Here is a 26,115-nt window from a genome sequence, read left to right on the forward strand (position 1 = left end):
CATCTGTTTGTGTTGATGAATTTCTAATGTGTTTCTGTTTGGTTTTTCACTTTGTGTCTTTGTTTGTTGTAGGATTAAGCTGTTTGATGAACTTATTGAGTAGGTCTTGGTTGCTGTTTCCACGTTGCTGGTCATTATTGTTAAAATACATGACCTGATCGTATTAGCAAATAAGATTTGTGGAAATCTCCCTTTACAGACAATTGAAGTATTATTAACACTATAAAGTCGCCCTTCTGGGTTTGCAAGCGCTGTATACTTGATTTTATTATGGCGGTTGTGAAGCATTCATAACAAATTAACAAAATTAAATCGTCTTCATAACAACAGGAAGAGAACAATCGGCAATGTGGATTAAAATATGTACTCTAATTCTTTATTTATTTAATTTTATTGTCAGGTAAGAGAAGACGGGAACCTACTGAACATACACAGGTTTATGTTTGAGCCACTCCCAAGCATTTCGCTGTCGATGGGACTCGACCGTGTAAGGTGAGTTATTCACCTACTCCACAAACTTATGTTAGTTACTTACTTTGATTCTTATTGTGTAGAAGCTATTAATCAAATAATTGTACATGATACACAACAATTAGTTAATAAGAAAAAACATTGCTGAAGTTTCAAACAAGAAAAAGACGTACACGTATAACCTTGTCCACAGAAGTTTAAGGTATACTTGTGTATTTGACTTGGTAAATGCGTCTCTGCTAAGTGCTGAGTGCTGACCTCTCCCAGGTCCAAGTGCACGTCTCTTCTAAAAATGTCCGTGCCACCAAACTTGCCAATACGCGGTGTATTAGGTGGAGGAGGAGTCAATATATCCTTATAGCAATGGCATTTACCCTACAGTACCTTATTAGAGAATAGCCTAGTCTTTTTAGCACAACAGACCTGTAAAATACCCTTGTGCGGAACAACAACGTGAGAGCGACAAGGAATCAAAAGAAGCTCACAAATGGCAATAGTAGGAAGGATACCATAAAGCAGTTGAACTCCAAAGCAAGAAATTTGCTCCCCTGTTTCTCTGTCATAAATCCTCAATCGCCCAAACAGAAAGAACATAAGTTCCCGAAGGATTTGCTTTACCAATGCATTGTAAATGGTTCCCATATGCAAAACACGGAAAATTTCTGAAGTAATAGTAGGCATCAAACTCCATAGTGCACCAAAACATATCCCCACCAAGATTGATAATGGATCAGTTTTTACCAGAAGTGGGTGACATTATTCTTTGTTATTAGCTGCTGTAGCGACTTTTAGAGGCAAAGATAGAAATAATAGAAAAACTAGAAACACAAGAAGGCACACCCAATGTGGAAACACAAAGATGTAAGTATTCTGTTATGATGATGGTCATAAGATATGCAGCCAGAAGTATTGGAATACCGACATAGAATTAAGGTGGTTCTTGTGTGTGTGTGTGCAGAGAGAGAGTAACAAAGGGCTAGCCGACAATGGTGTAGATGAGATTCGATCCCAGAGGTCGGGTAGTGGGTACCACTCCCTCAATACTTTATCAACTAAGCTAGTTGACATCTACAAATCCAGTCGAGTGATAAATGAGACTAAACTTGGCAACAATGCAAGCCTTGTATGTATGTGCTTGGAGCCTTGGATTGCCATTGAAAAATGTTTTATATACTTGGATTAAGATTGCTCCACTCAAGTCCTAGAAAACCTTGCTCATACAATTTAGAATTAGAGAATCAATTTTATTTTCATGCCCCGTCAAATGTCAATGCATAATTTCAGCCATTAATATCTTTAGAGGCCAAGTTTCATGTATAGGAGTATAAAGGTCTAGAAGTTTATCAAAACCTTCTTGTTAGATCTTCTCTATAGAAGAGCAAAATAAGCAATCTTTTCTTTTTCTTCTACTTGAGTATAAAGGTTATGAAAAATAATAATATTAGGAGACCTTCACCGCGAGAGAAGCTTATATAACCCATGCATCTGAATTCTAAAGGCATGATTCCTAATTACATGCAAAGGCATTATCTGGTGAAAACCATAACTGGCCAGTTTAATAATCCATTATAGCGATGTTGATGGTGATGTTAGAGAACGAGTATTTGTGGATAGAGTAACACTCATAACTGTCAACAAGATAATAGGACAATATCAACATAATACGGATATATATCTTTATTTAACTGATTTACAAAAATACTTATCATTATTGAACTTTTTATCTAAATAATTTACATTATAATAACACAATCAAAGAAAATATTTCATAAAATTGAAAGAAATGCTAAGGAAAAATAACATATAAACTCGCCTTAAAATCGATGAGATGAGTTCAAAGAATACTTGTACGTTGTATCATGTACGAAGCATTAGATTTAGTACACCTCTTTCTAAAAATGTACTTCGTATGTGCTACCATTACGATGTCCTTTAAGGCGAAAGGAGTCCGTCCGTGATTATTACCTTTTTAGAGAACGGTGTAGTCTTGTTAGCACAACAGACCTATAAAACACCCGTGTTCGGAAGAACAACGTAAGAGCAACAAGAAATCCCAAGAAGCTAACAAAAGCCAACACAAAGAATGATACCATGAAGCAGTGAACTCCAAGACAAGAAGTATTATCCCCTGCTTCTTTATCATAAGTATGCCCAATCACCCAAACAGAGAGAACATACGTTCCCAAAGGATTTCCTATAGCAATAGCATTATATATGGTTCCCATATGCAAAACACCGAAAATTTCCGAAGTAATAGTAGGCATCAAACTCCATAATGCACCATAACATATCCCTACCAAGGTAGTTCCTATGTACAAATTTCCAAAAAAACCCGAACTAATGATCAAATGCCCTGCAGTCATGGCCCCTAGCGCGATCACCATCACTAATGGCCTCGCCCATCCCCTTTGACGCAGTAGGCTATCTGATATGTACCCGGCCCCAAACCGTCCAACGAAGTTCCAAATTGACCACAGTGAAACCAATGTGTTGATCTTACTCGTGTTGTACCCTAGAGATTGACCTAACTGACTCATGTTGTTTATGGTGGCAAGGCCCGAACCCATCCCACATAAGATAGCAAGAAATAACAACCAGAAGTTGATGCTTCCCATAGCTTCCAACAGATTTACGCTTTCTGACTCCCTATTTTCTTCACCCATAAGGTTTTTCTCGGGCTCATTTGAAGTAGAATCATCATGATAGAGTAGCAATGGGTCTGTTTTTAGGGGCATTGGTTGTTGAGATTGAGATTTCTCTTTGTTGTTAGCCTCTGTAGCGATTTTCAGAGGTAAAGAGAGGAATACGAGAAGAACTAGGAACCCAACAAGGCGCGCCCAATGGGGAAACACTAAAATGTCCTCCAGGATGAGGATGATCATAAGATATGCAGCAAGAAGCATTGAGACGATGGACATAGAATTCAGGTTGTTCTTGTCCTCAGATGTTTTGTTTGGGCACAGTCTTACCAGATGCATGAGTGATAATGAGACTATACTTGGTAGTAATGCAAGCATTAGTATGTATGTGCTTGGATTTCCCTTGAAAAATGCTTTGTATACTTGGATTAAGATTGCTCCACTTAATCCTAGGAAACCCTGTTCACAAATTAAGAATCAGCAAAATGTGCAACGATATTTACTACTCCCTCCCTTCGTCTTCTTTTGTTCTTCCTGATTTGAATTTTTTTGAGATAAAAAAAGTCAAACTAGGAAGAACAAATAGAGACGGAGGGAGTAATGTATTTGACACTGTAGAATAACTTGGCTAATATTCGAAACTATTACTCTGTAGTTTGTACTTCCCCCCAAGCCAATCTTGGCCCTATTTACCTTATTTCTCATAGGGTATCTTTATCAATGAAATCGAGTGGCCGGGGGCGAGGGTTTAAATAATTAGCAAAACAAGATACTAGAAACTATACAAGGTTTTCAAAAATGTGCATTGCCTATAATTGTCTATCCTTGAAGATCATTTTAAGAAAATACACCTCCGTTCCTAAAAAATGTTCTCATTTCTCTTTACAGACATTTTTTATATTTTGCCGTAAATGTATGTTGTTGGGTCATTGTCTCTTTGGCGAATTTTGTGATGGGCTTATGGCCCCTATTGGCCATGTGTGTTATGCGGTTTCTCAAGCATCATTATTTAGTTTGTTCTCTCAAGCTTTTAGGAAAATGAAATCCTAATATGAGTATAATCTTTTCATAGTTATTTAATAAGTTAGATTTTGACGAATTTTCCTAAATAAATTGAATTTTAATGTAAAGTAATTCTAATCTTTTGCAAAGTATGAGTATATTTTTAATTTTTTGTCATTTTGTTACTCAACACTAGTTGTACAATCCTATCTTGGCTACTAAACATTTATAGCTAACATTTGTATAGGCTTAGGAGTTAGGACTAGTGAAAACAACTACTTGTAACAATTATAGAACATGATGACAACTGGTGTTGCCGAACGTGCCTTCCATGGCCTAACCTTACCATCTAATACCCATAAACGAAAAAGACATACCTTCATTAACCCTACAACGGTTCCACTACAATCAGGGAAATTCTGAACAGATGTAACAACATTCCAAGTATTGAAGAATGTTTGAGAATGAGCAGCAAGAAACATAAACAAACACATAAGAGGCACAGGTGGACGAGGGATGATTCCAACAACGGCTAACCACATGAAGAAGTAGCCCAAGAACCCCTCAGCCGCCCCCACCACGTGAACCACCCATGGAACACCATAACGGTTGGGCCCCGAGGAGGCCGTGGTGTAGAGGAGGCCAGCAAGAACTCCGGCGTTGGACCCAATATCTTTGAACACAGATATAGTGTCTAAAGTGGACTGATCATAGGATTGTGAAGAATTTAGAGTAGGGGAATACGTACTAAATGTGTACGTACCCCCTAGTATTGCTTGTATCCATATACTAGCAGCGGCAGCTATCCATCTGTTGCCACTGCTACTAATTATGGAGCTTTCCATTATACTTATAGAATTTCTTCTTGATGATAATTTTTTTTTGGAGGGAAAAGGAAAATGTAAGGGGGGTTATTATAGAGTTGTGTAATTGTAGTAGTATAAGTTATGGCCTACATTGGAGTATTATTATTATTATTTATTCTTATTCTTCTTTATTATTGTTGAGAAGAGTAAAAGAACTTCCCTACTCTTTGGTCATTTTCCATGACAAGATAGAGGTAGAGGGACCCTTGGGTACTCTTCGATCAAGTCTGGTCACATTCGACGTTATTACAAGATCATAGTTCGACCTCTAGGGGTGCAACAACATGAATAACAACAGTCAACTGTCAACACCCCTTCGCAAAGAAGTTAACCCCGACCCTTTTGTTTCAAGGGATTGAGGTGTATTTTGAGATTTGGGGGAAACAATCAAACAAATCCATCTTACAAACTTATCAACCTAGTGTACTTAAGTATAAAATTATGTTATATTTGCCTTATTATTATTGGTTACTCTCTCCGTCCCTAATAGATAGACTCAAGTGTTTTTGTTCACTTTATTAAGAATTGTGTATACTTAAAAGCAAATTGGTAGGTAGATTTGTCTTTTAGTTAGAAGGAAAAACATTAAGAATTGTGTATACTTAAAAGCAAATTGGTAGGTAGATTTGTCTTTTAGTTAGAAGGAGAAACATGTGAGGACCATAAATAAATAAGGTATGGGGCAAACAAATAGGGACATCAGTTTATGAGATATAGGGCAATCTTTTAGAGTCGGAGGGAGTATTACTTAATTTTTGTTAAATTCAAACAAGAAAAGAAAATTTTAGACCATATAAGACCAAAAACATTTACAGAAAGTATTCAGATCATACCAAACCAGAAAAAACAGATCATATTCGACCAGAAACTCGAAAACCATACCAAATTAGAATAGACGAATAGAACATAGCCTAATGGAGTGTTTAATTAAATTCGTCTAAAAAATATTTTCTATCAAATCACATCAAGCGGGGGGGTAAATGAAAGTTAAACTTATTCACCATTTCGTCTTATCCTAGAAACAAGACAAAGGCAACGCGTATTTGGATTATCAATTTTGGTAGTCGATTAAGAAGGGGCATGTAAGGCGTTATTTGTAAGTTGTAACACTAGGCATCAACTGGTGAAAACCACAACTGGCCTGGTGCATACAACAACTTTTGGTTTGCTTTAGAACTACACATATTGTTAATGGTTGAAATACAATACTTATTCATGGCATAATGGTTGAAATTACGCCACGTGTCATGTCGACTCATGTTTGCTACCAAACAACCATTTGCCAATTGCCGTACTACCATAAGTCCATAATAGAGGGACAAACTCAAAATGTAATGCATTCATTAGTATTATATTACTTGCCTTCTTCTTTCTCTGTATTTTTGGAGGCGTTTGGTACGAGGGATAAGAATTTAGGGATAAGATCATAAGAGTATGTACATTGGGGCTTTTGGAGTGGATATCCAAATAGCTCTCCAACAAGAAGTATCTCTTGGTCAACATTGAGTCTCTTGAGTGGTTCTTAAGGGAGAATTTATTACCTTCCAAATGAGGATAACCCTATGAGGATGGTGGGTAACAATTAATCTCATAACGAGTGTAACTATTCCACCCTTTTATTTTCTTCTTACCAATACTAACGTATTCTCTTTACCACCACTTCATCCCCTTGTCATCATCAAAATTTTCTTAGTTTGACTTTGATTACCACCTTAATACATGACCCTCAATCTAAACATGCTCTTAAAGACAATTAGGTCATTTGGATTGGATATGAGTTAGTTCAAGTTAGCCGATTTTGCTAACCTCATCCTTTTTCCCTTAAAACCAAAAGGCAAATTTGCCGAAAACAACCTTTTATAAAAATAACATTTGCAAAAAAGGACCTTAACTAAAAAGAACTTGAGAGAGACAACTTTGTTGTCTTTTCCGGGTTGACTACTCATTTCCGGCATTGACTTTGACGGTTTTGCTAACCTAACCTTTTTTTCCCTTAAAACCAAAATCCATCAAAAAAAAAGCCATGAAAATCCCCACTTCATTCTCTCTCCGTTCTTCCCCAGATATTCAAATTTCGCTGGAATTGGTGCTTCCAAGGTAGATTTTATCTCAATTCAATCATTCAACGCTAGAAAACCCAAAATGGTTGTATCTCAATTCAATTGTAAATAAGGAAAAACGAAAACATGTGGCCTGCACATGGAAAGTCAAGGTCGGAAAATAGTAATCAACGCTAGAAAACCCAAAATGGTTGTATCTCGCGAGTTTTTTTATTTTTATTTAAGGTCTTTTTTTGCAAAAAAAATTAAAAGGTTGTTTTGTCGCAAACAATTGGTTATAAAATGTTGTTTTTGACAAATTTGTCTTTTGGTTTTAAGGGAAAAAGAGTGAGGTTAGCAAAACCGGCGAAGTTAATGCCGAAAATGAGTAGTCAATACCGGAAAAGGCAAAAAGGTTGTCTCTTGCAAGTTTTTTAGTTTAAGGTTCTTTTACGCAAAATGTTTTTTAGAAGGTTATTTCTCGCAAAAAATGAATTATAAAAAGTTGTTTTTTTTTCCCTAAGCAAATTAGATGTTAAACTCAACCCAGTCGGGATATGAGTTTGGGCCCTCTTTGCTAGCATGGGGTATGGGAAGCTATTGTACACGATACAAGGCCCACAATCTATCCAAAGAGGCAAAGAGATACGAAGTAAAGAGGACAAGAGGTTAAAGTTTGTTTGGTATGTACTCAGGTACACCTAAACTTAGGCACTAAACGAACTTTCTGCGCATTTCATAAAGTTTCCTCTAAGTGACCCGTTACGGTTCTCAATCAAGTTGAAAGGTATCGTTATTCTACACGTCTAACTCTTGAAGATTAAGGTAATTGCCCTTATAACTAAGTTGGTAATTCCCATAACATATTCAATACAAAAATTAATACTTCATCTGTCTCTTTTTGTTTTCACTTTTTGTTATTTTTAAAGGTCCCTAAAAGATTGTTCTGTTATCATAAAAGTTAATGGATCATTATTTTACTCTCACATAAAATACATTTGGCACATCACTTTTGTCTCTTTTTAATTCTACTCCACCAATTCTTAATAAAAAAAACCTATCAAAGCATGGGGCAAACAATTAGGAACAAACAGAAAGAATATGAAGCAAAATTAAAATTATGACGCACGTGCACTTAAAACTAGAATGACGAACGTTAACGTACCTTCATAAGCCCAACAACAGTCCCACTATAATCAGGGAAATTCTGGATAGACGTAACAACATTCCAAGTATTGAAAAAAGTTTGAGAATGAGCAGCAAGAAACATGAACACACACATAAGAGGCACAGGTGGACGAGGGATGACTCCAACCACAGCTAACCAAATAAAGAAGTAACCCAAGAACCCCTCCGCCGCCCCCACCGTGTGAACCACCCAGGGAACACCGCCATTGCGGTTATGCCGCCCCGAGGATACGACGGCGGAATAGAGCAAACCGGAGAGAACTCCGGCATTGGACCCAATGTCTTTGAAGACGGAGACGGTGTTGAGGGTGAACTGATCATAGGATTGAGAGGATTTAAGGATAGGTGAGTATAGACTGAAAGTGTACGTCCCACCTATTATTGCTTGTATCCATATGCTTCCTGCTGTTGCTACCCATCTACTATTACTACTGCTTGTATTGATTAACATTGAGTTTTCCATTGCATTTCTCGTCGTAAAAGGTCTTTTTGTGATCAGAAAGACGAGGAAATACACAAGTTTTAAGTCAAATGGTGATGACACATATTTTCTTGTAGGGTTAATGTCAGAAAAAATGGAATGGGTTAAATAGATCAGCTTAATTTTGTGATTATTTGTGTATTACGTATAAGTTGTGGTGTGTTTGTTCATAGTACTATGATTTTGATTTTGATAGGGTGAGTGGAGTATTATATTTGTTGGGTGGAGTAAAAGAATTAATGTCTCTTATGTTTAGTCATTGTCTATCAAGAAGACAAAGGAACCTCACGTAATTGACTATATGGTGACTAATTAAGTTTAATATGTTCGTGGACTATTGACAACGGTGTAGAGTGAGCATTGTGCACCAAAGCACACATGTATAACCGTATAGGTAAATAAAAATGACACTTTGATAAAAGTAATATATAGTCACTAGATTAGTGGTAAAGTCTTGAGGGTTGGTGCCTAAGACCTAAGATCGAATCTCGTCTATATCATTTTTCGCTTTGCCCTTTGTATACTCTTAATTCCCGTGCTCCAAGCCTCCAACCTCCCGTTGCATAAGTATTGGTGCCAATTATAATTATTTTGGGTTTAATATAGAAGATTTCCATCACCGGATCTTTTATGTTAGTCTCCTTACGAACAATTTTAGCCAAGGTTATTCAATGTTTGGTTAAGAATTGATTGAATTATTGGTTGAAACTTGCATAGGTATGTTCTATTCGAATAAGTACTAATTAATAAGTTTTAATCTGATCCAATAAATTTATTATCTGAAGTTTACTATATTGCAATCAGGTTTAATAAGTGTTAATCAAGTCTAAATCAAATTCAATAAGTTTAGATAAATTTAGAAGCGTTTCAGGTGAAGAGAATGCACTCTAAATATAAAACACTAAGAAAACGGGTGAAGTATGATGTTAGCAAAGACGAGGATCGATGTAGGTCAATATTAATGTCGGAGACGAGTGAAAAATGGAAATATGACAAAACTCACTAGTCTAAGTAACGTTAATTATGCATTTATGCATATCGAAATGATGGTTTTTCCATAAAATTATGGGACATAATGCATGATTTTGTGTCACGAAGCAAAGACCTTAGGCTAACGGGTGAAAACAAAACATACTGTTATTGACGCGTACAAGAATTCCCGGGAACACAATTCAACTACGTCAAAGTACAAACGTTAATTAATTCAAATTGCTTAGCTTTTAAGTTACAATTAAAATTGACTAGTCTTATATGCACGCGATGCGTGCGGAATTATTAAAAAACTTAAAATTGTATTGTTACAACTAATGTATCACAACGAAAAATCAAAATTTCATTACAGATAATAAAGGAGGTGCAGGTGCTAACATAATTCCATAATCCTGTTATAGTCTCTACATACTATATCCTGCATGATAGGACGATTATGTCTTATTATAGTCCAAAATCATCCGAGTCTAGAACAGATACAGTAGCCCAGGAAAACTCTCTCTCCACCCTTGTTATTTAAACTTGTAAAATTGCCATAAGCAGACTTTTGAAGGAAAACAAATCGAAAATTTAGTGCATAAAAGTTTTGCTTCCAGCACTACAAACTATGTCTAAACACACACCCACACAGAGGGCATACTTCAACAAAAGGCATCGGCTTAGTTCAAGAGTTTCAAGAAGCTCAGAGCATGTCTCTTAGCCAACTTCATCTCTCTCTGAAGCAGCTACTTCTCCGGGCTTTTCAGCAACCTCCTTTATGCGACGCCACTCTGAAGCAGCTACTTCTCCGGCCTTTCCTTTATGAATGACTCTTGCCTATAATTAACAGAAACAATTATGAAACAATCTCATACAGCCACCTATAGAGACAAATACTCAAATGTAACAGAAACCAACCTAAGCTATTCAAACTCCTAGCCACTATGATAATTCATAGCCAAAGCGTTCTGATTGTGTGGCCATTTTATAAGATGAAAACTTGATCACTGCAACACTCTTTCTCTTAATTTGCAACCATCATTTACAGTTTTGAACAAAGCAAAGAAGACAACTCTACCGGAATTGACAGTCACCTACAATGAAGATGTTGGGAAACAGAGATTATTTTCAATCCATAAGTCAAATCCACCAACCACTTAGATCTCTTGATAATGTAGATTCTGCAAAAGACTATATCTTAACCATGAGAAGGGATAGATTTGCAGCGTCATTCATTCATTTGATAGATTGTACACAGCCATATTATAAATTTGATAGTTTACCCAACAAAAGTAGGGAGACTCGGTCGAAGACAGACAAATGAGAAAATTAAAAGTTGCATACAAAGAGCATAATCAGGTTACATAAAATCAGCAAACAACATGACAAAGATTCAATCCCCAATGAATCTCAGCATCCAAGACTCTAACTCATTCCTAGATGATAACCCCCATAAATGTTCAGCTATTCCCAGAAAAGGCATCTACTTTCTCCAATACCAACTGAAGACACCTCATTTCATAGCGGAAAATTTGTCCCATTGCCATCACCCTCATAATTAAGACATACCATAAAGTACTCTAAAACCCACTATAAAAATCATTACATTCCCACACTGGGCACACTCTCTTAGTTGCTCAATTATCATATTCTCAGAAAAGAGTATTCACTAATTTTCCAGAATGTGAGATAATTGTATGTCTAAAAACATATTCTTTGATTTTCCATGCATGTTCCTAAACACAGTAAATAGAATGTATGCCCTAACTCTATACAAAATGAATCTACAACTAATTTACTTCCAAGTTTCCATTTCTATGTGATGGAATTGACAAAATAAAAGCAGAAAGAGGCACATTAAGGAAAAATTAAGGAAATGATAAGGGGAAAAGGTCTGATAGATTTTAATAGGAAAAATACAAAAAATACAGAACAGAACTGGAAGTTGAACACACCTGCTTCTCAATCTCAGCGATCTTCTGTCTCTGTTGAGACGGATGAGTGATCTCTGCACCCATAATGATATCACGAATTTCTGACTGGGTTAAAGCCGAGGTGTTCACGTTGTTCTTCTTGGCATAATCAGAAAGTATAAGATCTCTTAAAGCGGCCTCAACCTACATAAAAGTGAATTTCGGATTGGTCTTACTTGCATGTTACCTATTGAACAAAAACAAAAGGAATTGCCAGCCCGAGCTATTGTACAGAATCCATTAATATTGTGCTTCTATTTGTTCATATAGCAAATTAAGAGAGCTTTTACGCTCTTTCTTTAGTTGATAAAGCAAAAAACACAACACTGACCGACAGACACCAGAGAGAATAAAAAAGGGAGTAAGGGAAAAAAGACAGTTAACAAAGGGATCATATAGCGAGTACCTTCATGCATTGATCGTCATTTAGGGACGGCCATATATGATGTGGTTCAGTTACAACAGTCCTGTCAGGCTTCAGCAACATCTTTGCCTTCTAATTATTGACCTGAAGTGCCCGGAGTATGAGGATTAGCCGAGAAAATGTTGTACATGAAGAAATACTCTTCAACCAATCATATAAATATTGCAGAAACCCATTTGTGGATAAGAGAAACAAAATCTAGATGACATGAAGTGCCCGGTAAGTAATCCGGGAATTGCATATTCATCTTAAGTTTTTAGTAAGTGAAGAGCAGTGAGTTTGGGGAGGAGAGAGAAAAGGGTCGTTGGATTATGTTCCAAGTTTTGGGTTTGAGGGTTTTAACCAGAAAGATTAGCTTGAGATTTAAGGTGATTAATCTTAAATTCCTAATCAGTCAAGGACAACTTTTGAAAGCTGAAACGGTTGTCGATTTCTTGCGCTTTATGGTCCTCTTAAGGTCCCTCTATATTTGTAGGAATTATTAAAGTGATTAGTGATTATTTAGTCATCATGGATTAAACTAACCATCAATGAAATCGATATAGTGTTAAACTTAATTACTCTCTCTGTCCCTCAATGTCATCTCATTATTGACTATCAGCAAACATCCATCAGATGTCAGATAAAACTACATTCTCAATAAGTCTCAGTAAATTTTAATGCTTGGCCACAATGCTCTTGTGTTAAACACAAAGAGCCAGTGAATATCATTAAAATAAACCTAAAATATTGATGACTATTGTACAAAAATCTTACTAAATCAAGAGCTTAGCTTTCTTATTATTAAGAGCTTAGCTTTCTTATTAAAACAGTACCAAGAATGGCTCTTTGCACCAATCACCGGTTGTTGTATACTCTGCGAACATTTTCCTAAGTCATATAGAGTGGTTGTTTCTGGGTATGGCAACGTGACATTAGGAACAAAAATTTGAACAGTACCAAAGTACCATTAATGACACGCTAATAATTTAGATCTGTTTGATTAACTTGATCTATGGGCTACAAACGTCACTTGTTTTAAAAATATACCCTCAGTTCCTCAATATGCATTTACATGTGATCAGGAATTCACATATTCCTCAATATGCATTCCAAAATCAATATGTACAAACACCAATTAAAACCCTAATCGTTCGAAATTCACGTCGTTGAAATAGAATAGTTGGAAATTAGGGTTAAATCAAATCAATAGAATGAAATTCAAAGATTTCTACCAAAATCCAAACAAACACAGTAAACAGAATCATACTTGAACCCTAAAGACTCGATTATTTACCTATACAAAAATTCAAACATACGCAATAATAAACCCTACATTCCTGGCAATCTGCCTATACCAAAATCACACTTTATTATTTGCATATTCCTAATCATTTCCCACAAAAAAATATCATTTCCATATCCTACATCCCTAATTATTTCCCTGTGAAAAAAATATATTAATTACATATTAATTAATTAAATATCTTAAAGTTTCCTTGTAGCAAGAGTGAAAGAGATGATAGGAAGCACCCAAATTTCAATCATCAATCAAAGAGAGAAACCCCCAAATCTTACAAATTTGAAATCGAAAATTTAAGAAATGAAAGAAATTGAGTGATTTACCAAAGAGAGTGATTCTGGAACTCGATTTCTTCCCCAAATCTTAAAAAATTGAAATTGAAAGAACTGAGAGTTCAAAGAACGCCGGCGATGCGCACAATTGCAGACATTCAGTCCTTGTATGCGTGCGAGAGTATCAATCCTACCAGCCGAAACTCGAACAAATTAAGAAATGTAAATTAGGGTTTTGAGGAAGGAGAAGAAGCTCAGTGAAAGGAAGAAGAAAGGTTTGAGAGGAAAGAGGGAGGAGGAAGGAGGAGGAGTACGCGGCTGCCCACTTGCCCAGTTTGGGTGATTGAAATAAACCGAAAAAATGTGAAGGGTGTATTAGTCTTTTCAAATGGGGACACGAAAAGTGATATTACAAAAACGCCCTCAGCTGTTCCTTTATATAATAGAGATTCATAGCACACATAATTATATTCTATTCTCTAGACCTGTTAAAAATCGACCAGATCCGAAAACTGACCCGAACCCCCCTGAAAATAGTGGGTCCTGAACAAGATTTTGTGACCCATAACCTGATTTTATCCGAACCCGGATAACCCAGAAAGTAGTTGGTCAAACCCGATCGAGACCCATTTTGGACCCAACCGATTGAAAATCATTGTATTTATAGTAATATATGAGATTATGAGAAAATTTAAGCATAATAAACATGTTGTTTTTACTATTGTTGTGTGCAATATGATTTAATTTCAATTATACGCCATTTTATGGTATTTGTCTAAATATAAACTTGTGTAGGAAAATTTGTTAATTTGTGCCCATATTTTGTATAGTTATCACCTAAATTAATGAAAATATAATGCGCGTTTTAAAATCTCTCAACCCGTTGGGTCACCCCGAACCCGGAAGTTCTGAGTCTTGAACAAGCATTTGTAAACCCGAACCCAAAAGTGACCAACCCCATTCAACCCGAACCCGAAAATAATTTTTTACAACCCGACCAGATCGACCCGTTTAATAGGTCTACCTTTCGGGTTTGGCTGCTTGTCTCAAAAAATAAAAAAAAATGCGCTTTTTCATCCGTGGCTCCGTTAGCTAGATCACGATAACTCAACGTAACGCCCAGACAAGGAGAATTACTAATTTGGATTTCCCGCTTAAGCACATTCTCTCTCTCATCAACCTCAAACTTTTTTTCGCCCCAAAAGATTTCAAGAAATTCAAGAAAACGCCATGGTATCTAATGTAAGTTCTTAACTTTTAATTTCGTCAATTTAATTTCTGATTTGTCTTTAGAATTTTTGAGTTAATTTCTCAATTTTAATTTCGTCAACTTTTAATTTGCAATCATTGGTTCTGGTTTTGAATTTTTAGAAATTCGTCAACTAATTTGAGTCTTGTGGGAATTTCGTCAACTAGGTTTTTCTAGGTTTTTCATTTTCTTTTCGTAATTAATTTAAATGTAGTGTTGATGAATTTATGTGAATTGCACAGCAGAATCTTTTCTGCTGGTAAATGATAACGAGCATACTTCAATTAATGATAACGAGCATATTGACTTAGATGTAAGTTTTTGGACTGCCTTCTTTTTTCAAATTATTGCATTATTCAAACATCTAACACAGGAAAACTAGCAGATGCATAGAGGAAATGATAGAAATTTGATGATGCACGCGGAAGTTTTGATGAGCCTAAAAAATCTAACATAATTGCATTTTTATCATTGATTACATTAATAAGAATTGTACTTTACGAGAGCCAATGTCTCTCACTTATCTATTTAATTTGGTAGAACTTTTTTTTCTACCCCTCATATTTTGTGGGAGCTCTCTTGATTGGCTCACCTCTTAATTTCTAGATTGTTCTACATTAATACATTTCACTACTAGATTTGTACAATCATATTATCTAGATTTTTCTAGATTAATATTTCAACAGGAAGACCCCCATTTATATTGTTTTCTTGATGTTTTATCAAAAAGCAGCCGAACCTCTGAGTGATAGAAGTAACATACGTCCAACACTGAGAGTACTAATACTAACAGCAACTAGCTAGTGATTTGAATATTTATAAACTTAACTCCACTAAAGGCATGTTTGGATTGGGTGTAATGGATTATGGTAAACCACTTTCATAAAAGGACAATGAAGGTGATTTGAGGTAGTTGCAAGGAGGAAGGTGTGGTGGTATTGTGATGAGAAGTTGTGGTAGTGTCGTAGTGGTGGTGTTGTGAGGAGAATGGAGGAAAGGAGGGGAGTTATTACCCCTCAAATAAGGGTAATAATCACCCTAGTGGGATGGTGGGTAACTATTTCCCCCAAAATAAGGGTATTTGTTCCCCCTTTCCTTTTATTTTCTTCCTGCCAACACTACCTTATACTCTTTGCCACCACTTCATCCCCTCGTCATCACCTTCAATTGCCTTATATTTTGTAGTTTGACTTTTATTACCCCTTAATACATTACCCTCAATCCAAGCATGCCCTAAGGAACACAAAAATGGATTCCTTGGGACGAAGAAAACAAAACTTAATTATATAACCTTGCAGGAAAACCAATACATAACGGACTTTTCACCAAGATTGCCTACAGAAGAGAGAAAGCTTGGCTAAAAGATACACAATGATCCATAAGAACAAAAAATCTCAAAGTAAACCATGAAATGTTGAGCTAAACTCCAACCTCGTGTTACACAGTATCCTAGCAGCCTAGCCAAACGCCAAACTAATTTCTTGTTATTCGTTTCACCAGGATGACCTAAAAACATAGGGAGGGTAGTGGGGAACAAACAATAGAATGATACAATTCAACACATAATTTGAACATGCAAAACTATGCATGAACTTTATGCTGACCTAAAATTTACTTGCTTAACCTTCATGGTTACTTGAAAAAGAGGCTCACGCGTGCTATGTTTTCCATAAGCCATCAACTACTGCCTTACATCAACTGAGAACGAGTGACTGAGAGAGACAGGGGGAGGGGGGGGTCAGGGAATACAAATTCAATGTTTAACTTCTTCATCTATCTAAAATTAACTTGTCATTTCAAGGTGGATAAGTTCGGGTCACTTTCAGTTCTTAAGAGGGTTGTTTCGGGGTTCAAAAATAGCGTCCAAGACTCTTGATTGGGTTCAGGTTGGGTAAAATTTTTTTGTGTGATATGTTTAGAACCACAATAAAATTTAGATTATTGTATTTCAAGCAGAACAAATTCCATCAATTTTCAATATTATAAAGCTATGATTGTGTATGATCTCCTAGGTAAAAAATAACATTAACCACGTCATGAGAGTACAAGACTCCACATGGACATTGTATATAAGGACAGGACAGGACAGGACAGCAGAATTACTAAAACAACCAGCAGCTTCAAATACAAAATTATGCTACAAATATGTAGCTATCCTTAATTGCGCCAGCAGAATTCGCTGCAATATATGAAATACTTTACAACCAAAAATCTACTTATGAAGTTAAGCGCCTGAGATTTATCCCCGTGTGTTAAAGTTTTCATATGGCAATTGGTCTCTTTTTTGTGTGATAAACGAATGGCCATTTTTATACAACTCTATTTTCATTACAGAACACCTGAAGTATCATAGTTAGCTTAATAATAGACTTCTTCAGGCCTATAATCGTTAGCTTAAGACACATAGCCCTGTTAACAACATGACCTATGTCAACGATTCCTTGCATCATCTTTCTTCTGTTCTAAATAACAAACTACATCTCTCCGTTTACAATCCTATTGGAAAACAAAACCTGTTGGCTATGGAAAACAAAGACCCACCCCCTCCCAAAATATGCCTTCTTCCTGTGTTTTCTATGGTGAGATAGGATCCCCACCAAAAGCTTCTCCATGGTATAGTGGACCATCCTTTCTGCCCTAGCTGCATACATCAGGTAGAGGATTCTATCAATGTTATTCATGATTTCCACATAGCTAGGGAGTGTGGGATGCCCTCTAAAGTCTAAACATCTCCTTACCTCGGTCACCCCATTTGCGCCATTATCAAGAGTTAGTGCATGTGTATGTTGATGCGTCCTTGTTAATCCTGTGTGCACAGCCAGTGTTGCAGGAGTTATTCGTGACTACCATTCAACAAATATATAACCATTAGATATGGAAATTGATAAAAAGAAAATTAGTTAAAGTAATTAATTACATCTAATCTAATATATATATAAATAAAGGGGAGTTTTTTTTGGAGAGCATTAGAGCATCCACGTAGAATTTCCAATCACATATAAAATATTTTAAGTTTATTAAAAAAAAAAAATTAGAGTCTTGCCATGATTAAATTGGTAGATAATATGATAAAGTGGAATGGAATGGATTGCAAACCCATACCAGGGAGGTATGGATTGACATCCCCATTCCTAAGTAGTTGTGTTTGGTTCGCGTTGGAATGGATTCTATATCTTATACCATTGTTTGGTTCGCTTTACCGATAGACTATGTTTCACTTTACTGCTACTTCACAATACATCAAAATACAGTATATATTATTTTATTCATATTATCAAAATAAAATTGGGTAATGTGTATTCTCTGATTAATTTCATCATAAAAATTAAAAAGAACAAGTATTTCGATCCAGAAAATTTCAAAAAAAAATGAAGGAAAAAAACCCAATAATACAACGATTTGACTGGAATAAATGAAGGATTCGGTATGGTGCATCGTGCATATCATATTGCAAATTTGCAATACCATCATGATCTTATTGCAGGTAAGGATTTTAGGGGGAGAAAACATAAGCATTCTCAATTTCATATGTATACTGGAAATCGAGAAAGATAATGGCGAGGAATTCCATATGTGGTACCAGCCGGTGATACCACTTGCAGTAGAAGCACCGTCGATTACACCGAAGAAGATGGATAGTCGGTTGATGGTTGAAGGTCACCGTACGGTGGGCGACTGTAGGCTCCAATATCTCTCCTCCTTCTTTTGTAATTTAGGGTTAGTAACTTTGGAGGAATGGATTATGAATCTTAGGGTAGAGGTGGGTATGAGATTCCATGGGTATGAGATGGAAATAGAACCCCCTTGGAATGAGACTCCATTCAAAAAAGGCCCATCCAAACAATAAAATTGATGGAATGGATTCTAACTCCATTCCAATCCATTCCATAATGGCCAACCAAACGACCCCTTAACCTTTTTGTATATATATATATATATACGTCTAAACTTTACGTTCCTTTTTCAATTACGTAATTCTGCGTATGTTTTTTTTGGTTCAGTTGAATGATAGTATAATGGAGTATTTGCACAACGAAAAATTTGATGATTCATGGGTTGCTTAGATTTGAGAATGATATTGAAGTTAGGGTTTTGAATAATAATTTGACGTTATATTAAGCGTTTAAATTATATTTTAGTTGTGACTACATGAAAGGTGCTAACTTTTGGTTTTCTCTCCGGGGCATGACTGCATGAAATTGTTAATAATATTGGATTAGTTTGAAAAGAATAAAAATAAAACTTCCGATTACACATAAAAGGGACTGAAACATTCACCATACATTACTCCGTATTTCGATTATGGGGTGTCTTATTCACCTGATTTTTGTTTACCTAAACTTATTATCTTAGTTGCAAAACTGAACTTGAAATTCCTTATTTTATGAATTGAGCTAAAGTTATTTTTTCTGAAATAAGTGAAAATAAGGTTTTACAAAAAAGAAATTATACTACTCTCCCTACAAAGTATTATGTCCGGATAAATAATTATATATCTATATGAACCTACGGTCTCAAGATGATTCCTCTATTAATTGCAAATATACTCACATATAAAGTTAAAAGAATTTCTTTTAAAAATAAAAGAGAGAAGAAACATTGAAACCTATACTACCTTATATATTTAGCCAATATATGTAATCAAATTTAACACTTTTGTCTGCTAGCATGTATTTGCAAGTCGATCAAGAAAGTGTGTGTTTGGTTTGTGTAAAATACTATTTTTATGGATTTTTTTTTTTGACAATGATTTTTTCCTTTTCAAACCATTGTTCGTTGATTGTTTTGGCAATGGTGGAAATCATGCATTTTACATTTTGAAGGAAGGAAAACTATTTTCTCATCAATCATTCAGTCCCGTTTTTCTTTTAACTACTTTGTATGACTTTTCTGTAAGAAGCCAAACAAAAGATCAAAAATAGTTTGAGATTGTATTTTTCCTAACTTGTCACTGGAATATTTTTCATCATACCAAATATTTATAGTACACGTACAAATGCTTGCCTTATTCATTTTCATCATTTTAGTATCCAACATTTTTTAATGATCACTACAAATAATTAAATAAATTTAGCATTTTATTTGATATTTATATAGTTTAAGCAATTGTAAAATACGTTTAGGATGAAAAGATAAGATTAAATGAATATGTAAAAGATATAATATAATAAATATCTTTTTTATTTTTTGCTAAAAGATAAAATCAAATATAAATTAAGTTGATGGATTGAGAAAAGGACGAAGAATCAAATAATACAACATAACATAAATTAACCCTTATCCAGTAATATTGGGCTTCAAATCCGCCAATAAAAAATTTGGACTGCAATAATATATATAAAACATAAAAAAAAAAAAAAATTAACCCGTGCATCGCACGAATATATACAAAAAGATAGAAGAGATCGACGTAGGATATATTTTTAGTTGGAATCTATCTTTTATCATATGGAGTGGTCAATCATGGTAAGACTCTAATATTATTTATTTAATTAGTTAATAACTTAATTATATATGATGACGTGGAAATCCTATGTGGCATCTCAATCTAATCTATACTAATATATTAAAAGGCGTTGAGAAAAATGTCGATGTGGCACGTAGTACTTTTCCTTTTGCGCCACATCATCCACTTACCAAATGATATGTCATATCAAAAATCAATAATCAATACGTACAATGAGGTTCGAACTCTAGACCTCAAGTGTGGAGGATAAATCTCATTACCATCTTAACCAACAACCATTTGTGGTTTATCTTTTCACATTAATTTATAAATGAATGTTAATATGAAGTTTACAACAACTAAACTTTTATGCGACTTTTTATTTTCTATTGACTATTTTGGAAAAAATAATAATTAAATAATTAGGACAACCATGAATAAACATGATGTCATAAGTCTCATAAGCATCAACTACAAAAATGTCTTGCATGACTGCATATGTCCAATTTGGTGTTTGTTAATTTTGAATCACTTTCCACTAGAAAACAAATTATACAAATTGTAAGATGATGCAATTGAAAAATTATTTCTCATGATAAATGACCTAGTGTGTTTGTGTAGTTGACGAACTTGATGAATGCTTTCACTTAATGCTATACATGTATCTTATCACATATTTTGCTCAAGAAAAATCTAAAATTTTAACTATTCAATGTAGCAATCGGGGCATCGCCCGAGCCACACACTAGTAATCAATAATTAAAAGTTTACCTTACGAAAGTTAACAACTCGTAATTCGTAAAAGGAATAATACTAATAGCTGATATAATGAATGTGAATATAAACCTGAAAAATAGGATTCAAGTTTCCTTTTCAGAGTTGCATATTCTCTCTTCAATTGCTGGAAAGTCCTCATGCAGCTGCTCGCACCATGCAAAAGCAATAGGCAACAAAAGTTAGGAAGCGAATTGAATGAGACAATAGACATAAGAAGAGTAGAAAAAACAAATCAAAACACAATGACATAATATGTTCTTTGTACATGATAATATATCATTTAATTTTATTTTCCCAAAAAATATATATGCTACGTGGGAGGCAGTCATGACACAACTACACTACATCTATACTAATATATTAAAAGGCGTTGTGAAAAATGTATATGTGGCACGTAATACTCTTCCTTTTACGCCACATCATCCACTCACAAAGTGTTATACCATGTCATAGACAACCAAAACTAATGCAATGAGATTCGAACACAATACCTCATGTGTAGATGATAAGTTTCATTACCACTTAACCAACCACCATTTGTGGTTCATTTATTCACATAATTTATAAATAAATATTAACATCTAAACACTATGTAAATTTTTACATGACATTTTATTTTCTTTGGACTGTTTGAAAAACATAATAATAATTATAGCATTAAAACATGAAAAACATGTTTACGTAAATTATAATAATTTGGTGTTTAATAATTTGAAGCACTTAGTTCCACCAGAAAACAAATTATACGAATGGTAAAATGATCTAATTGAAAAATTACTTAGCATGATAAATGACGTAGTGTGTCTTTGTAGTTTACGAACTTAATGGATGTTTTCACTTTATGAAATACATGTATTTTGGTCAAATATTAAGCTCAAAAAAATCTAAAATTTTAAGTATTGAATGTAGCAAGCGGGGCATCGCCCGAGCCACACACTAGTTATACATTTATACTCCGTACAAAGCAATATAGTGGTATGAGATCTTAGAGATTATCACACACAAAAAAAAGATAAAACATATCTTTTGTGATTAATCATTTTCCTCCACAAAAGGATAAAATATATCTTTTGGTATGAGAATTCTAATCGTTTTTCAATTTTAGTGAACTTTTTTTTTATCTAATTTTAATAAATCTGAAATTAGTAAATTATAATTGATGACATGGAAGTCTTACGTGGCGCTCCAAAATCTCTTAAAAAATCTCCCCTTTATATATATATATATATATTAGATTATTGTTTTTAATGTTTGAATTGGTCCTTCAATAGCTTCCATTTTGTGAGTGAAAAAAATTAATGTAGCTCGTTTAATACCATTTTTAAAAACCATTTCTGTATTTCAGCAAACTAATAACACTTCAAGTGATCATGGGGCACTAATCAGCTGCAATTATGATCTGGTTCAGGTATATATGCTTGAGAACATCAGTGATCTGTTTTTGGCATTGTTTATACCTATATTTTTAAATAGAGATTTTTCTCTCTTAATGTGTAGGTAAACAACCTAAGCAGTACAACAAGAAGCTAACAAGATCATACATACTTTACCGTGCCCTCGCTATTCCCAAGAGTGTGTACACGGACTGGATAGTACCCAATGCTGATATGCAGAACATAGTGGCGGAAAAACCAGTTTTTTGGTATTGCAAAAATACCGGAAACAGTTATGGTACGAAACTAAAGAAGAGGAAGAAGTCCAAACAGGACAAATTGGACATATGAATTGAAGGGTACTGGGTGGAATGCTTTCAAAAAGAATCACGCAGACAAGGGAACGGGCTTGAATAAAGGGGATTGGATGATATTTTCGTGGGAAGACAAGGTACCGACATTAACAGCACAAAAAAAATATGACAACCTCTGATGAAGTACAGTTGAAACTTATAGAGATAAAATCAACTTTGGATGGGTTACAAAGTACTATAGAACAAGGAAATAGGGCTTCTGATCAATTACAGATCAAACTGGTTGAGATAGAGTCGACTGTTGTTGGTTTACAACATACTATGGAACAACTAAAAGAGATTGCATATATGAGAATAACTGCGTTAGAGGTGAGGCATGCTTGAATGTGAATGATATAGATGTGAAGGTATGTTTGAAGTAAAATAAAACTAGTTTTGTACCTGTGCAACGCACGATTATTACTACTCCGTAAATATTTTTATGTAATAATTTTAATAATTTAATAATCATTTACAGAAAAGTTAATAAAATAAATATTTCGTTAATGAGTTCATCAATACCAATTTATTTAATTTTTCCTAAATAAATAATTAAAAAAAAATCACACATTTTAACACACAAATATGTTTATTTCAGTCAAAATATTTACGGAGTAGTAATAATCGTTCAGACAAATATGTTTGTTTCGGTCAAAATATTTTCAGATAAAACAAGTTGAGATAGTATAAGTTCAGACAAAATAAGTCGAATAAAACAAAGCCTTAATTTAACTAAATTTATCTAAACTTATATTCCTTGAAATAAGTGTACTCATATTTATTTTCAATATAAGGTAACAATTTGCCAATTATTTTTTCTTTCAGTTCTTTATAAAAAGTTTCTCATATTTACCCTTTTTGCAACTTTTTCTTTTCCCCCTTTTCACCCCTATTTCAGTTTATTTCTTTACTTAAATTATTAATTTCATTATGTATTTTTTTAAAAGATACGACACATTCATTTTTCATAAGGCTAAAGGATTTTACTATATACTAAAAGACACACCAGGAATGACACATGTCACGTCTTAGTGAGTCTTTGATATTTTTCCTTTTTTTCGCCGAAAAAATTTCACCATGTTTTAAAGAATCTCATCATTCCTTTTTTTTTTTGATAGAAAATCATTGCTTATCTAATTGATATCTTTTATCAATTTTTTTTTATTTGTCATTCATGTTATAAATATTTTTATATTATATTCTTTTCAAAATATATAAATATAGAACCATACATCTTTTGTACTGCGTAATATTATTATTTTTACAATTTCATTTCTAAAAGTTAAATAAATGAAATGCTGAATAAGTAAATACATTGACAAACTAGAGGATTATAAGTTATAACCGCGTCTGGATCCTCTGGAGTTGGAGAAAACTCTACAAAATAGAGTTGAGAAGATCTTGGCCTTCTATTATATTTAATGGCTGAGATTTGCTCTACTAACTCAACTAATTAAAAAAAGTAAAAAAAAAAAATAAAAAAAAAAAATCATTATACGATGAAAAGATAAAACATCTGGGAAGGAATTTCCTTAATGTTCTTGTTTAATTGTTGAGGGATTTGAAGATGATAGAGATCGACAATACAACACCAATTCGATGTGGGCACCGTCGCCATCATCTAATCTCTCACAACTCAACATCTTCACAAAAGAAGATGAAATCATTATCCCTCTATCTCTCAAGATTTACGCCTAATTCTCAAATACTCCGTACCAGTCTCCATATTAATCACAGAAAACTACAAATCTACAATCATCTGCCATGGTGTTTCATCCCTGTCGGGTCACCTCGTCGGAACTGCATTTCGTTCAGGCATATTCCGGTAAAGCGGTGTCTACCTAAATCCCAGGTTACGAATATATTAATTTCATCAATTTTTACCCAATTAAGTTAGTTCTATTTTTCGAAAATTTCGGGTGTATTACCTTGATATTTATGCAATTGATTGAGGGCTTTTGTTTTTTTTGGTGTTTTGAATGATCTATTTGAAGCTATTACATCCGTTACTCCATGGAGTACTTCCAACACAATTTTTTCCCCAATTAAGTTAGTTCTATTTTTTCGAAAATTTCTGGTGTATTACCTTGATTATTTATGCAATTGATTGAGGGCTTTTGTTTTTGTTGGTGTTTTGAATGATCTATTTGAAGCTATTACATCAGTTACTCCATTGACTACTTCCAACCCAATATTTGTTTTTTTTTTTTTTTGTAGATTCAACTGGGCTAGATTGAGTAATACGAAGGTGACCCATTTGCAATTGGTTGGTTGAATGAGATACTGTAGTATTTAAATGTGTATGATGTTTTATGATACCTCATATGCCACTCAAATTGCCTTATTAGCTACTGATATGTTCTTTTTGGCTAAATTACTTGCGTGAGTAATGCTTCAAACTCTTTGGTTTGCAAGAGTTGCAACCATCGTTTTCTTAATCTAGCCTATTAGCTCAATATGGGAGAGCATTGTGTGACAATACACAAAGACGTAGGTTCAAATCGTGCATAGGCTACAGAAAAAAGAAGTATGTATGTAGTAAAGAGAGATGGGCGACAGGGGAACGTTCATGTCGATAAGATTACTGCAAGGTTGAAGAAATTGAGTTATGGTCTGAGTACGGATCACTGTGATCCTGTTCTTGTCTCCCAGAAGGTTTGTGCTTGTGTTTATGAGGGTGTTGCTACTAGAATATATTAGCTTCTCTTACTTACAATGGCTGCTCGAAGTTACGACTTCAATGTTCATCGGTATATGCAGGCAATTGTGTCGATTGTGTATATAGAGGGATACAGATTGTTGCTTCAATTTTTTTTTTTAGAAAAATAAAAACTTATGGCCACAAGCCTTCAATCGTAATACTGAGTATGTATAATGTTATGTGCAAGTATCCGTAATTTATTTATCTTCCCGTGAAAAACAAAGAGAAATTCCCACCAAAATTGATAATGATGAAGATTTTGGTGGGAAATACCATAAAAGACTAACTTCCCCTATAATTTAGGAGAAGTATATATGCACGCCCCTAATCCTGACTTGTTTCTTTTCTTTTTTTTCCTTTTTTTTTATTTAGAGCAAATCTCAGCCATAAAATATAATAGAAGGCCAAGATCTTCTCAACTCTATTTTGTAGAGTTTTTCTCCAACTCCAGAGGATCCGAACCCGTTATAACCCATTAAGGAAAAGAGAAAAAATTAAAAAGAAAAAGAAAAAGAAAAACTCAAATTGCTCGATGGGTCTTGAACTCGGGTTGCTTGTATATAATGCTTGAAGGAGATTGCCAACTAAGGTAAGCTTTTAATATTGTTAT

General features: G+C 34.4%; 3 protein-coding genes and 2 long non-coding RNA genes across 7 annotated transcripts; 2 read left to right on the forward strand and 3 right to left on the reverse strand.

Annotated features, from left to right (window-relative positions):
* Positions 1–2,124: 2,124 nt before the first annotated feature.
* On the reverse strand, positions 2,125–8,856 carry LOC110804940 (protein NUCLEAR FUSION DEFECTIVE 4). 2 transcript variants are annotated; one of them, XM_022010539.2, is made up of 2 exons: positions 8,183–8,856; positions 2,125–3,569 (listed from the first exon to the last, which is right to left on the reverse strand). In XM_022010539.2, exons 1-2 carry the CDS (start codon positions 8,666–8,668, stop codon positions 2,433–2,435), a joined length of 1,623 nt encoding a protein of 540 aa, XP_021866231.2. In that variant the 5' UTR covers positions 8,669–8,856; the 3' UTR covers positions 2,125–2,432. The 2 variants fall into 2 exon arrangements, with proteins under 2 accessions (XP_021866231.2, XP_021866232.2); XM_022010540.2 differs by lacking the exon at positions 8,183–8,856 and adding an exon at positions 4,490–5,064.
* A 1,142-nt stretch (positions 8,857–9,998) lies between these two features.
* On the reverse strand, positions 9,999–13,951 carry LOC110804930 (pre-mRNA-processing-splicing factor 8A-like). 2 transcript variants are annotated; one of them, XR_002537873.2, is made up of 5 exons: positions 13,658–13,951; positions 12,035–12,136; positions 11,611–11,772; positions 10,574–10,749; positions 9,999–10,492 (listed from the first exon to the last, which is right to left on the reverse strand). XR_002537873.2 is itself a non-coding variant. In XM_022010531.2 (4 exons), exons 2-4 carry the CDS (start codon positions 12,113–12,115, stop codon positions 10,373–10,375), a joined length of 363 nt encoding a protein of 120 aa, XP_021866223.1. In that variant the 5' UTR covers positions 12,116–12,136; positions 13,658–13,951; the 3' UTR covers positions 9,999–10,372. The 2 variants fall into 2 exon arrangements, 1 of the variants encoding a protein (XP_021866223.1); XM_022010531.2 differs by lacking the exon at positions 10,574–10,749.
* A 717-nt stretch (positions 13,952–14,668) lies between these two features.
* On the forward strand, positions 14,669–18,825 carry LOC110804946 (uncharacterized). The gene is made up of 2 exons (XM_022010546.2): positions 14,669–14,848; positions 18,340–18,825. The coding sequence occupies exons 1-2, from the start codon at positions 14,837–14,839 to the stop codon at positions 18,700–18,702; spliced, it is 375 nt and encodes a 124-aa protein (XP_021866238.1). The 5' UTR covers positions 14,669–14,836; the 3' UTR covers positions 18,703–18,825.
* LOC130461259 (uncharacterized) lies at positions 17,113–18,601 on the reverse strand. Its single transcript, XR_008921686.1, has 3 exons — positions 18,467–18,601; positions 17,594–17,661; positions 17,113–17,496 (listed from the first exon to the last, which is right to left on the reverse strand). It is a non-coding gene; the product is annotated as an uncharacterized lncRNA (long non-coding RNA).
* A 5,336-nt stretch (positions 18,826–24,161) lies between the features above and the next one.
* LOC110791842 (uncharacterized) lies at positions 24,162–25,663 on the forward strand. Its single transcript, XR_002534220.2, has 2 exons — positions 24,162–24,656; positions 25,022–25,663. It is a non-coding gene; the product is annotated as an uncharacterized lncRNA (long non-coding RNA).
* The last annotated feature ends 452 nt before the right edge of the window (positions 25,664–26,115 follow it).

This window comes from Spinacia oleracea, chromosome 5, assembly GCF_020520425.1.
Source record: "Spinacia oleracea cultivar Varoflay chromosome 5, BTI_SOV_V1, whole genome shotgun sequence".
In the NCBI taxonomy this organism is placed as follows: domain Eukaryota; kingdom Viridiplantae; phylum Streptophyta; class Magnoliopsida; order Caryophyllales; family Amaranthaceae; genus Spinacia; species Spinacia oleracea.